This window comes from Oryctolagus cuniculus, chromosome 15 (assembly GCF_051225735.1).
Source record: "Oryctolagus cuniculus isolate XC-2025 breed Fujian yellow rabbit chromosome 15, ASM5122573v1, whole genome shotgun sequence".
In the NCBI taxonomy this organism is placed as follows: Eukaryota; Metazoa; Chordata; class Mammalia; order Lagomorpha; family Leporidae; genus Oryctolagus; species Oryctolagus cuniculus.
Genome location: NC_142881.1, coordinates 46689759 through 46704797, shown reverse-complemented (window position 1 = coordinate 46704797; position 15039 = coordinate 46689759). Strand labels below are relative to the sequence as shown.

The window sequence follows — 15039 nt, the reverse complement described above, 5'->3', positions numbered from 1 at the left end:
AAGTTGAAAGAGCTCTAGAAGGGAGTTCCTATTTTGTGCTCAGTTTGTCTCTGCCTTATTTATAGTCCTCTTGATTTCCATGTTTACACACTAACCAGATAGTTTGTTGCATTTGTATGTAGTAGTATTTTTCTGGATACTGGGGTCTTCCCCAGTGTAACTGTATTTCTTCTTTAAATCAACTAAAATTGCTTCAGTTATTCTATTGTCAGTTTATATGTCAAGTTCTAAGGGAAGATAAATATTTTTATTGTGTAACAGTATACAAGAGCTATGGCTGGCGCCGTGGCTCACTAGGCTACTGGCTGCAGCGCACCAGCCGCGGCAGCCATTGGAGGGTGATCCAACGGCAAAGGAAGACCTTTCTCTCTGTCTCTCTCTCTCACTGTCCACTCTGCCTGTCAAAAAAAAAAAAAAGAAAAAAAGAGAGCTTTGAGTATTCATGCTTTCATGGTACCAAATTATAAAATGAATGGGTTCATTTTTACTTGAAGATAAGTTATATTTCACTTTACTAAAGCATGCTGTAGTATGAAATGTGTCAATGTTATCTTTTCATATTTTAAGACATTCTTGAGAGTGTGATACCTATATTCTATCTAGCAAAAATATTTTCTTTAGTCATGTGCTGTTATAAAATAAAGCACAAAGCATTGTGTTGTATACAATAATATACATTTTGTTTCTAAGTTATTGAATACAGCAAAAGGGTACTTTCTTGATTGGAAAAATATACTTCTTGTTGACAAAAGAAAATATTTGAAAAGCAGGAAAACACACAAACACACACACACACCAACACACATAGATCTTCAATCTGCTTGTTCATTTCTCAGTGGGCTGCAACAGCCGGGGCTGGGCCAGGCTGCAGTCAAGGCAGGAACTCCATCCAGGTCTCCCACAGGAATGACAAAGCCCCAAGTACTTGGACCATCTTGCTGCCTTTCCAGGCACATTAGCAAGAAATTGGATCAAAAGCAGAGCAGGTGGGATCTGATACAGGATTCCGGCATGATAAGCAGTAATTTAATTTGCTGACTGATGACACTAGACCCTGTAAATTCTTGAATATTTTTTAGAAACAGCCACAAGTAAGCTTACTGTGAAATGCTTTATGCATCATTTAATTTTTAAAGAATTAGAGGAGACTCCTGCAGGTTTTAAGGCAGTATCATTTTATGAGTTAGAGACCAAAGGAATGAACTTATTTTCAATTATTAATTAGTTGATAATATGATCTTTGACCCAAGTAGTTGAGCCTCACCACAGGCCATCTCTCTCTAATACACTGCAAAAGAAAAATATGTATAAACACAGGGAAGAAAAGAAGTGTAACCCTCTTCCATATATTGGACTTTAGCCCCAAATACAGAAACTTTATTCATCTGGGCAGGAGCCTATGGAAAAACCATTTACATAAATGAAGTCCATCCACTCTGTTATTTTTTATCTTAAAGATTTATTTATTTATTTGAAAGTCAGTTACAGAGTCAAAGGCTGGGCAGAGCCGGGGGAGGGGAGAAGTCTTCAATCCACCAGTTCACTCCCCAAATGACCACAATGGCAGGGGCTGGGTCAGACCAAACCTAGGAGCTTCATCTGGGTCTCCGATGTGGGTGCAGAGGCCCAGGAACTTGGACCATATGCCACTGCTTTCCCAAGTATATTAGCAGAGAGCTGGATCAGAAGTGGATCAGTACTCCAATGGATGCTGGTACTGCAGTTGGCAGCTTTATCCACTATGCCAAGCACCAGCCCCCCCTCCACTCTGCTTTTAACCTTCAAGTTCAAATTGAAATTTTAATGTTAGCATAAAGGGAAAAAGAGGGGTAATGACTTGTATAGAATATACAGAAGAGATGGCTATGTTGCTCAATGCAGATTTGCATGTGTGTCACTACTTATAAGCCTTGCCGGAAAAGCCAAAATGTCAGACCCAACTGGGCTATTGATTGGACATATCAGCATCATGTTATAAGCGTATTTTGAAAGGTAGAATTCAGGTTTCTACCCACTGAATCCAAATTTCCACATGATCTTTAGGTCACTAAAATTTAAGAGCAAACAATATATTGAAATCACTTGGGAACCTGAAAATGCAGGGGGGGATTAAAATAATAATTGAGACACAAATACATAAATTCATATTAGGCAACCTTGCTGAGCTCCTAGGAATCTGCATTAAAAGTTTCACTGGGTGGTTTTAAGTCAGGTACAAGGAAATTGTAGTCTTGGAGAAACCTCTTGGAATGTACACAAGGCTGAGTCTGCTTCTGAGGTCAGTCTTTAATGAAATACATAGATTTGAAGAGGCAATATTTGCAATGGTTAAGTATTTTAATAATGTTAGTTTTTCAAGTTACCATGTAGAGCAGTCTTTCAGTCTGTGCACAGACCAGCTCACTGCAGATGGAGAAGGAGGGGTATCCTATGTGTGCTTTTTGGAAAGCAACTTGATTGTTGTTTAACGTTTGCATTAACATCGAGTGACATGCAGAAAAGCATACATATTTTGGCTAGCATTTGGCATAGCAGTTAAATGCTGGTTAGGTTGTCCACATTCCATATCAGAGTGTCTGCATTCAAAATGAGGCTGTACTCTAAATTTCAGCTTCCCATTAATGTGCACTCTGAGAGGAAGCAGGTGACAACTAAAGTGACTGAGTCACTGCCATTTACATAGGAGACTAGGACTGAGTTTTGCTCCTTGTCTTGAACCAGTCTTGGCCATTGTTGGCATTTGCATTAAGTACCAGCAAATGGAAGATTTCTCTGTGTCTGTTTCTCTGTTTGCAAATAAAATCAATATTTTAAAGTACATATTTTTAAAGATATTATTTATTTGAATGCAGGATGTCAGAGAGAAAGGGAGGAAGGGAGGGAGAGAGGTGGTTTCCCTCTGCTAGTTCACCCCACGATGCTCATAATACCTGGGGATGGACCAGGTTGAAGCCAGGAGCTAGAAATTCCATCCAGCTGTTCTATGTTGGTGGCAGAAACCCACATGTGTAGGGCATCATCCACCTCCTGCCAAGTGCATTAACAAGAAGCTAGATCAGAAGTGCGGAGTAGCCTGGACTCAGACTGGGTACTCTGATATGGGATGTGGTCCCCTCATGCAATGCTTTAACCTGTTGTGCCAGAAAGTCTGCCCCAGAAAGTTCATATGCTAGAGAATTTTCACAAAGTGGAGGCCATTTTGTAACTAGCCTTCATATTTTTAAAAATCTCAGATGCTTCCTTTACTCCTACTGATAATTACTCTCTCCCCGACTCACATGCTCAAGAATTCCCATTCTAGGATTCTAACTTCATGGATTAGTTCACTCTGTGTGTGTCTTTCATTCATGGGACTGTTTGTCATAAGGTGAAATTTCAAGTTCCTTTCAGAATCTGGATAGTTCTATGCACCTCCCTCATTTTTACTACTGTGGCTTACTTAACAGATATATGTTCCACATCATACACTTCCCAATTGTAACAAAGAACTCAGTAATAAGGATTTGCCTCCACAAATGCAAATTTTTGAGACTCTCATTAATATGTTTGATCTCAAAGTAAATATCCAGGTAATTAATGCTTGAATCCCAAGGCAAACATATCTAAATGTCTGATTACTTTAAAGTTAAATACGAATAATATTGTTAGTAATAATAAGTGTGCTGAAAGATTATCTAAACATATTTTAACAATCAAAATTAAGAAAAATTATTCAACACATCCAATTTCTAATTAACAGAGAATACAAGTATAACTTAGCTTTTCAGCAAAATGCACCTGAGCAAATACTCTTCATTGTCCACTCGAGTGCTAAATTTAAAATTGGAAATAAAGGGATGAAGGGATGTGTCTGAACTGCTAGTTGCTCAGTGGACTTGCAGTTTTTCAGAGTCAGCCTCCTGTGAATGAGAGCATGCAGCCTGTACTTTTCGAGGAGATGAAGCTTTGAAAAATTACATCCTTTGTATATTGAAGGCTTTCCCGCAGAGGAGTATAGCAAGGGGTTTGGTGTCCAGGAAGGGAAAGAGGATGAAGAGGGATTCGAATAGCACAGCAGCCTTGTATTTCAGGTTGAAGGTCACTGCCAACGCTAATATACTACTCTTCAGAACTTTTTCATTATCTACTTTCAGTGCACATTCTTTAAGAACGTGTTATTCTCTGACTACCTACAAAAAAAAAAAAAAAAAAAAAAACCTTCTGTAGCTCAAATAATCCGCTCTGCTGTCCTCTTAGGCTGCCCTTGTGTTGATATAGACTATTTCCTTCATCTCAACCTCATTGATGGGATATTTCTTGGCATGTGAAGTCCATTAATTATATACTATTAGATGAAAAGATAGAAAGCTAAATTACTAATTTTAAGGAAAAACCTGTTTCTTCTTCATTCATATCTGTCAACTAAAGCATGAGTTTTCTCTGAACTAGTTTTTAAAACAGGAACACAACTAAATTATTGAGTAGGGAATTTTCTTGCAAGGTATTTTTGTATTGTGAATATATTTTGTTACATAGTTGTCATATAATTATTAATATCTTATTGAAAGTTATTTACTATGATTCAGGAAGGTGAAGGGACCTGTAGATCTTGAAAATCGTTGCATGGGTAGACTGGGGAATGAACTTGTTCAGTCTAAGCTACCCTTCGATTAGACCATTGCTTGCTTTTGCAGTAATGTCTGATTTCCATACCAAAAGTGCGTCTATTTGTTCAATATTTATTGATGACACTGTTGTAAACCTGGAAAATCAACATTAACAAAAATCTCATACATCTCTCTCTAATTTCTTGAAAATTATATTCTAATGGAAGGATTCCAACAACAAATGACCAAAATAATAAGAAAATTTGTAATAAATTATGTTTTTATTCTTTTAATGTTTATTTTAATTTTAAATTAGTTTTTTTTAACAAATTCAATATAGTTTGTAGATGGGATATAATAAAATGTATTTTTTTATTTATGAGAGAGCAGATACTCCCATCTACTTCCCAAGTGCCCACAGTGACTGGGGCTTGCCCAAGATGAGGCCAAATTGGTGACCTCAATCCAAGCCTCCCAAGTGACAATGACTCAGTGACTTAAGCCATCACTGCTACCTGCTAGGATCTGCATTACCAGGAAGCTAGAATTAGAAGCCAGAGCCAGGAGTTGACCCCAGGCACTTGGATGTGGGATATGGACATCTTTACTGATGTCTCTAAAAGTAGACTAAACAGCTGCCACAGGAACAGCATTTGATGAAAAGGGAATGGCCAAGGTGAAGTTTGTAAGGTAAGAATACACCTGATTTTTCAACAGAGCAACAGAAAGACAATATGGTGACAGAATATTAAGAGAAAAAGAGTAATGTGGTATAAACAACAAGAGATCACATCCTGTAGTGCCTTCTAGTAGTTTAAATCATTGAAGGGATATAAGCAAATAAGTGAATGATATAACTATTATTTACCAAAATCATTAAGTGGTTATTTGGGCTGTTATCAAAGTTAATAGCCAACTGTATTAAAATAATACAGGTAATATATAGATGATAATTAATTAGACCAATGTGATAGCAGTGGAGGATTTGATAGTTCCTATATTTTTGAAGTTATAGTAAAAAAAATTCTCATAGTACATGTGAGTTTGAAAAAAATCATGGAATAAAGGTGACTCCAAGCTTCTTGGTCAAAGCAACTAGAAGTGTGTAACTGCAGCTAAATAGAAAAGATGCAGAAGTTTGGGAGGGAGGGATCAGAATTGATTTTTTTCAGAGCCTCCATCTGAAATATTTTCTAGATGCCCAAGAAGATTTATTGATTACACAAGTGGACACTGCTTGTGGAGTGCAGAGGGGATGTGTGGGCTAAAATTGTGAGTTTAGGAGTCATGAGAGTACTGACAAAATGTCATGAGATTGGATGAGATTAGTGAGGCAGGGATTACAAAGAAGGGGAGATGACTAAGACCCCTTTCATGAGCCATTAGAGAAAATGACTAAGCAGAATGGGAAGAAATGGAGGGTGAGATTGGGTTGAAAAGCTGGAGTGTTGTTGTGGAAGGCTTGTGAGCATTTTAAATGCTCAAAGCAGGTCAAGTGAAACAAGCACCGAAGGTCAGTATTTGGTTTTAGCAATGAACAAGAAGAATGTATTTGGGTTGTGATTACAAAAACCTGATTAAAGCAGATTTAAGAAAAATTGAGAGGAGTGACAGACAAAATGAGCAGCTATGCTCTTCAGATAGGGCTCTATAGATACACTGACAGTTACTACCTGACTTTTTAGAAAAAGTGATTTTATTTATTCCCCCCCCCCCAGAACTTATCTACATATCTTGGTAAACATTCCTATTTGGTCTCCTATTTTTTAAAATTTATTGTCTGTATTGAAATATTTATACTGAAGAATGTGGGAATCATTCAGTTGCTTGCCAAAAACAAGAGAGACTGGTGTTGTGGTGCAGCAGGGTGAACTGTAGCTTAGGACACCTACATCCCATATCAGAGCATAGGTTTCAGTCCCAGCTACATGATTTCTATCCACTTCTCTGTCAATGTGCCTGCAAAGGCAGAGAAAGATGGCCCAGGTACAAGACTTCCTATTACCTCCATGGGAGATTTTTATACTCCTAGCTTTGGGCTGGCCCACACCTGACTGTTGCAGCCATTTGGGGAGTGAACCAGTGGATGGAAGATCTCTGTCTCTGCCTCTGCCTCTCTTTATCTCTGACTTTAAAATAAAAAATAAATAAATTGCAGCTCAACGTATAAAAAATAGAAAACCCAATAAATGAAGTTATTTCTTTAAATAAAAAAACAAAATAGGCCATATTTTTGCAAACTATTGTTAGTATAATAATGAGGAAAAGAAGATTGGATGAGAGTTTTAATATATAGGTCAAATAAAGAGCAAAGTAGAAGCATTAATTTGTTTTAAACTGCACTGAAACATAAGTATTTATGTTAGTATCTGTTCTTCTGTTAACTTCTCCCATTAATATTTGGATCTCTATTTGCATTCTACACATTTGAGATACATTTTTTGAATTTCCTTATGTAACTTGTTATAACTCAGCGGGCCTGAGTCTGGGCCCAAGGTCTGTCTGTTACTAACATGCTGTGTGGCCTGTTGAGTAATAGTAAGGTCTTTTTTTCCATCAGCATAGACATATAGATTTTCACATCTAGAAAGGCAATATAGAATAGAATGCTAAAAGATATCTGGATAGCGATAGCAATCTGAAGCATCTCAAACTAAAACATTGGTTATTGTTAAATAATACTAATGTAAGGATAATCACAAGCAAAGCTTTTTTACTTATATTCATTATTGATATTATTTATAATGTTATGGAAAGATAAGAATTATTTCCATAGATCTAATTTGAGATTTATTTCCTCTTGTTCGTTGAATAATTACATATCCATCATTAATAATGTATGTTTTTACTGGCTTCACAGCTGGCAGTAAAAATTAATGTTTTATTATCTGAATATATAAGCTCCATTCATTATTATGGAATTTTGCTTTTTTAATAAAAAAAACTCTGCATCATCTATAAATCATGTTTGTGTGTTAGGTGGAAGGGACAGATTACAGAATTTACGACTTTGCATAGCATTATTAGTATGTCCTAGACATGATATGATGGCTGTTAGAACAATTAGGTATGAAACAGAGAAAAATTCCACTTCTGAATGACTTATGTATATGAAATGCGCAATACCTACAAGAACCATACAGAGTATTCCTGCTTTAGTCAGATAAAGTTCTCGAGTTTTAATCCCCTGGTGACTAAATAGTTGTACTCAGTGGAAAAACAAAATTTTATGGTCACAAATGGCAGGTAGCTCTTGTCCTGGTCAACTATCTCCAGAGTACCTGATATTTCACAGAAATAACTCCTAGAATATCCATAGCTTGGTACAAATTAATCACAACAGCTTGATGCAGAAGAATGATGATGCTGGTGGTGTCAGCAGCACACATGGATATGTGAAAGGAAGAGTACGTAATTCCAGAGAGGGCCACTCACTGTTCAAGTCCTGTTCTCCCAGGTTCAGAGCAGGGATTGTAAACATTTCATGCCATAGGTGACCTTCACAGTCTGCTACTAACTGGTAATTTAAATGTGTAAAATAAGCTATAACATATTACAAAGGAAAATATAACACATAGAAATAGGGATATCAAGAGATTTTTAAAACGGAGCATAAGTAGATTGTATCAATTCATTCTCTAATGTTGTTTCACTATGGGTTTATTTAATTTCATACTTGTAATTAGAATACATAATATTTCAACATTTCTTCATTAGGAACAATAATAGAAATGAGAATGTATTGGGATTTTAATTTGTCAAAAAAATTCACCAATCGTCAAAAATCACTGTGATTGTTAGTGATCATATTAGTTGATGAGAATGTTAAATTGCAATTAGAAGAAAAACTATTATCTGGATGTACAAGTTCTTGCCTCTGAATTTAAAAACTAGATATATCTATCTGCACCACTTATAAATTTTCATAGTTAAACTTTAATCTAGGAAAGCACATAAGATCCAATATGAAATATTTGCTTTCATTTTAAGTTGATTTCTAAACACAAGTCTTTTTTTAACTTTTATTTAATTAATATAAATTTCCAAAGTACAGCTTATGGATTACAATGCCCCCCCCATAACTTCCCTCCCACCTGCTCTCTCTCCCATCTCCTGCTCCCTCTCCCATTCCATTTGCTTCAAGATTCATTTTCAATTATCTTTATATACAGAAGATCAATTTAGTACACATTAAGGAAAGATTTCATCAGTTTGCACCCACACAGAAACATAACATGTAAAATACTGTTTGAGCATTAGTTATAGCATTAATTCACATTGAACAATACATTAAGAACAGAGATCCAACATGGGGAGTAAGTGTGCAGTGACACCTGTTGTTAACAAATTGCCACTCTTGTTTATGGCATCAGAAATCTCCCTAGGCTCTTGTCATGAGTTGCCAAGGCTATGGAAGCCTTTTGTGTTCGCCGACTCCGATCTTATTTCGACAGGGTCATAGTCAAAGTGGAAGTTCTCTCCTCCCTTCAGAGAAAGGTACCTCCTTTGATGGCCCGTTCTTTCCACTGGGATATCACTTGCAAAGATCTTTCATTTAGGTCCATTTAGGTCCTTTTTTTTTTTTTTTATTTTCCAGAATGTCTTGGCTTTCCATGCCTAAAATACTCTCATGGGCTCTTCAGCCAGATCCCAATGCTTAAGGGCTGATTCTGAGGCCAGAGTGCTGTTTAGGACATCTGCCATTCTATAAGACTCTGTAGACACAAGTCTTTTAACAAATGGATAAACAAAATCAATGAATGAAAACCTAATCAATTTTAATAAAAAAAAACCCTAGTATTAAAATATAGCAATTGTTTCTCCTAATGTTTAGAGATGTTCTAAATGTTAACTGAGATTAAATCTTTCCTTAAATTTAAACTTTTTGATTACTGTGTTGAAAATAAATTTTCTTTACAAAATCTGAATTTGGGGTTTCCTCATTCACAACCTGACCATCTGGAGATTTCTGATGAAAATTTATTAAAAACAGAAAGCATTATCAGTTTCTTAAAATTGAGAGAGGGGGAAGAATCCCAAGGAGACAAAGCATATGTATAACATATGAACCATGTATTGTTTTACTTGAGTAGCATATTGTTTGTTAAATAATATTTGAAATTGGATAGCTGTTCCATTCAGGTTGCTTTTGAGAACATTCAGTATGCAATAAATATAATGTAATGTAATAATTATATATTTAATTACAAAGTATGTGAGAGCTTATCTTAGTTTGTTTGTGCTGCTTTAGAAAAAAAAAAACTACTATATACTGGATGGCTGATAAACACTGGACATCTATTTCACTCTGTTCTATAGGCTGCAATGTTTATGTTTGGTGAGGATCCACTTCCTCATATACAACATTTTGTTACTGTGTTCTCCCATGGTTGAAAGAGGAGCAAAGGAGCCATCTGGGGGCTCTTGTTTACCATGAATAATCCTATTAATGAAGCCTTTGGCTTCATAACCTGTCACCTCCCTCCCAAAGGCCATATGTTTTAATATGACCAACTTGAGGGATAGGCTTTCAAACATGAGTCTTGGGATCACACACTCAGATGATAGTGGGTATTTCATCAGTACTGTGGAATGAGAAGGCAAGGAAGAGAAAAAATGAGTTTAATATTTTAGTTGAGTTATAACTGCTTTTCTATGTCTTTTAAAGCATGTTTTATTAGCAATTCACTCAACTAACTTTGTTTTTTTCTTTTTTCTGCTAATTGTATTTAAAGACTATTATCTCTTCTTACTGTATGCAATAAAGACAATGGCAATAATTCATTGCAGTGTTCATTGAAGTATACACACAGTTTGAAGAAAAGGCACCAAGCAATTAATTAGGCCTCTCTGAACTCTCATTGTCTCATTTATGTTTTTAAATGACTCTATAAAGCAATTCTTTCTGTGATGATACTAGTTAAGGTTAATCTCCATGTAGATCATGGAAACTGACAGTCCAAAAAGAGATTATCACACATAATGTTTAAACTCTGATTTCCTTTTTTTATTTTCAGGCCGAACAGGACAATGGCCATCCTCTTCCCGCCTTTGCCAGTCTGCATATTGAAATACTCGATGAAAACAATCAGAGCCCATACTTCACGATGCCCAGTTATCAAGGTTATATCCTGGAATCTGCCCCAGTGGGAGCAACCATTTCTGACAGTCTAAATTTGACCAGTCCTCTAAGAATTGTAGCTCTGGACAAAGACATAGAAGATGTAAGTAAAACATAGGCTTTGGTGTTGTTTGTTAGCATACCCTTCATATATAAGTAAATAAGGAATATTTCAAGGGTAACAGCTAATTGTTAAAGGAATAATTTGCTAATGTTACACAGCATAGCAGGGTGACTACAGTTCATAATAGTCATACATTTTATAAGCAAAAATAAGAAAAGAGCTCCAAGACTTCAATCATAAAGTAATATCAAAAAAGAGAATATTAATTACCAGTACACAATGTATACTTGTATTGAAATGTTTCTCTGTATCGTAAGTATGCGCATCTAAAAAACATGTGGTTATGTGAACTGCAGGACAGATAAACAAATCTTAGTATTATGATTTGAGACCATAGCAAGGGTATTTTAAAAGTATATTTAAATTTAAAAACTAAATGAGTATAAAATTAATGAAGACAGCTCTAGATGTAATTTTGGAGACTTTTTCTCTATTGTGATGGTACATTATGAAAAAACGGATGTGTAGGCAGCTGTGGGAGTAGCTGATGCACTCATACTTCTAACAGTGCCTATGTTGTTGACAACGCTTCTTCCCATGTATTGCTTTCCCTGATTTTGTGTGGTACTGAGCCTGTCTATATGAGTGGGAAATTGTTCAGATTGGACACATAGAGTATTGTACTTCCTTTGCCAAAGTGGTTGGAATAAAGATTGTACAGAAAATCTATAACAGGCCAACCAAGGTCCTCCCAGGAATTGACAAGGAGGGAATAAGAGTGGAAAAACATCAGCACTATGTATTAGGGCAGTGGAAATGAATCTGAAATTTCTCCAGCCAAATGCACTGACATCGTGGAGAAAGTCCACTGTCGGTAAAAGAGAAGGAAGTTTCACAAGCACTTGCAGAGAGGACAGTGCTACTGTGTCCCTGGTTTATGAGTTACAAGATCTCCAGAGCCATCTCAGTTCCTAAGGATTTCCTTCTGATTTTATGGACTGTCAGAGGATTGCATTATCACTTCACGTGATGGAAGAAGCATTCTGTAGCTCTGCAATCAGGTGTGGTAGCCACTGGCCATATGTGTAGCTTAATGTGACTAAATTTACAAAAATAATTTTTAAATTTTGCTTTTTTTAAAGGAAATATTATTTAATCTCTTAATAGAAAGTGAGAGAATAACAGTGAGAGCAAGAGGTAGGTGGGGGAGGGAGAAAGGGAGGGAGGGAGAAATTTCATATCTCCCCAAATACCCTCAGCAGCTGGCACTGGGCCATGACAAAACGAAGAGCCATGAACTCAATCCCCTTCTCTCATGTAGGTGGCAGGAACCCAGTGATTAAGCCATCACCACTGTATTGACAGGAAGCTAGAGTCAGGACCTGGAGGTGGGAATCAAACTCAAGCATTCAGATGTGGGATGCAGACATCCTAACCAATGGCTGAACTGCTAGGTCAAATACTTGCCTCATATTTATGTTTAATTTGAACAAATGAAAATATACTCAAATATTGCTATTTGGACGAAAGGGCTCTAGATTGTCTCCTAAAATCACATTACACAGTTACACCATCACTCTAGCTAACAAAGAAGGCAGACTTTATTATTATTATTTGACTCTTTCTAAAGAAATTTTGTGACTCTCACCAGAGCTATGACAACTCTTGTAGACAATTCTGCCTCTTTCCACCAGATGTTTTATTTTGCTCTCCGTATATCCCTCTGTTCTCTCTTATATTCTACTTATTTATCCTTCTTAATCTCTCCCATGTTCTTTCATCTCTTCTCAAATCACAAGTTTTAATTATAGCTATGTGTTGTATTCTTAGTGCATGCCAGACAATATAGTAATTAGGTTATTTTCCATGAACTAACTCCCTTGAATCTCTCAGGAGTTCCCTCATTTGTTAATCTTTTCCAGATATTCATTGTTCAAGTTAAGTCGCATGCTGCTTTTCCATGCATTTCTCCTATGCTGCACTTCCATGTTTGTCCTATGTGTCATTCTCCCTCATGGAATTTAATTTCTTGAGGATAGGTCTTATATCTTCATAACATATATGCTGTAGATCTAACACAGTTCCCTGCACTTACTGTGTTTTAGTAATTTTTCAGTGAACTAATAAATTGGGACATATTGAAGAAATGAGAATAGCTAATGTATGCTTCAAAAATTCTAATGATAATGAATTAAATGATTGACAATATGGCTCATTCCATGGTTGGATAACCCTAATTCTTAAGAAACTTTTCATCATATTGAGTTGAAACCAGCAGTCTTGTAATTTGCCTTTTGTTACTCAAATCTTCCATTTGTAAAAACAGAGAATAAATGTATGAAATAGTCATTAATATGCCTGAAGATAGGCTTATGTCTTCTGAATCATCTCCTTTTCTGAGTCAAATAATCCTTATTTTTTTAAAGTAGTTCATTGCTTTTTTTTTTTAAATACAGCGAGACCAAGGTAGAGATATAAATGGAGAGAAATCTTCGATCCACTAATTCTATTCCCAAAAACCTACAACAGCCAAGAGTAGGCTGGCCCCAAACCAGGAGCCCAAAATTCAGTCTAGGTCTCTCATGTAGATGGCAGGAACTTGAGTGTTTGTCCCATTGTCTGCTACTTCCCAGGGTAGCAGGAAGCTGGATCAAAGTAGAGTAGCTGGCACTTGAAAGCTGGCACTCTGATATGGGTGTGGTTAGCCCAATTGGTAACTTAAGTGCTATACCAATTGTCTGCCCTCATTGATAGGAGTTTTACAGATGAGTATTTCAGGACATTTTTAGTTTACAGGCTAGATTTTTACTATATGATAAAAATCATGTTGTTTATAGTCACCATGGAGGTAACCAGATTAAAAAGAGATAATGATGTATCAGTTCATACAGCTGTAACCTGTAGAAATAGAGACTAAAAGACCGGAGCTGTGGCATAGCAGATCCCATATGGGCTCCAGTTTAAGACCCGGCTAATCCACTTCCAGGCTAGGTCTCTGCTATGGCCTGATAGGCAGTAGAAGATGACCCAAGTCCTTGGGCCCCTGCCCCCATGTTGGAGACCTGGAAGAAGCTCCTAGGTTTGGATCAGTCCAGCTCCAACAATTGTGGCCATTTGGGGAGTGAACCAGTAGATGGAAGACCCTCCTCGCTCTCTGCCTCTCTATAACTCTGCCTTTCAAATACATAAATTAATCTTTAAAAAAAAGAAAGAAGTGGAAATTAAGCCCCATACAGAAAAGAAAAGTTGCTGCTGTAGGGATGAGTTCCTATTGGTTGCTTCAAGAAAAACAGAGGCAGATCCATTTATCTAAAAATTAAATTGTGTTTGCTCCTTCAGTTAGGTGGAAAGTGAATCCAAATTTAACAAATTGTAACATAGACAGGAGAGTTGTGAGGTGATTCCCAATGTAGAATTAGAGCAAGGAAGTATCCTAAGTATCACAGTGAAACTGATAACCAAAGGAAATGAAAATATTTGTACTTAAGGTTACTTTTAATAGAGACATGAATATATACACATTTACTTTCATTTATGTTATACTTACGTACTTTATGAAGTACTTGAACCACAGGTAATGTTAATGTAATGCACAGCACAAGAATAGGTTATGCTCAAGGGTTTTAAGGGGCATGTCTGAGGTCATCAGGTTTGGAGGTCAAAGCAACTAAAAACTGATGATTCAATTCTGATTATTAAAAAACAAGACACAAAAATCAACCAAGTTTATACATTTTGCTTTTAAAAAGTCTGATTCACTTATAATTCCATGTCCATGGGTTTCCCTATTATTGTTTCAAGATATTATTGAGATTTAATTATTTAGATATAATTAATGATATTTAATTCAATATACTTTTGATGGTTTTATATGCTTATATGCTCTATAAATATAATTATTTCATCACTATACTGAGATAGACATTAGAATATACAGTTTGGAATATTTGTTAGAATAAATGTACTGGAATTTTTCCATTTATACTAGTGTATATTTGTGTGCCATTGTGTCTGTTTTGATCATTTATATTCACAATGTTTATCTCATGTTTAATTTGCATACAGGTTCCACCTGGTGGAGTTCCTGTAGGTACTAGGTGTTTGTTTTGTGATTGTTCTTTTTTTATTGCTGTGGTTTTATTTTCCTTTGCTCTTGTTCATATCTTTATAAATACACTGACTTATAAAGATATTTCATTTCACTTATGAAGATATTCATAAGTTTAAAAATATATTGATACATTTATATCATATTATTGACTATAGTA

General features: G+C 36.0%; 1 protein-coding gene across 5 annotated transcripts in view; it reads left to right on the top strand.

Moving 5' to 3' along the window:
* Positions 1 to 15039, top strand: part of PCDH15 (protocadherin related 15) — a 1661037-nt gene that overhangs the window by 1270049 nt on the left and 375949 nt on the right. For all 5 annotated transcript variants that reach the window (XM_089314076.1, XM_089314072.1, XM_089314075.1 and 2 more), the window contains one exon: positions 10604 to 10810. In XM_089314076.1, coding sequence (XP_089170202.1) covers positions 10604 to 10810 — 207 coding nt within the window. The remainder of the gene's footprint in view (positions 1 to 10603; positions 10811 to 15039) is intronic.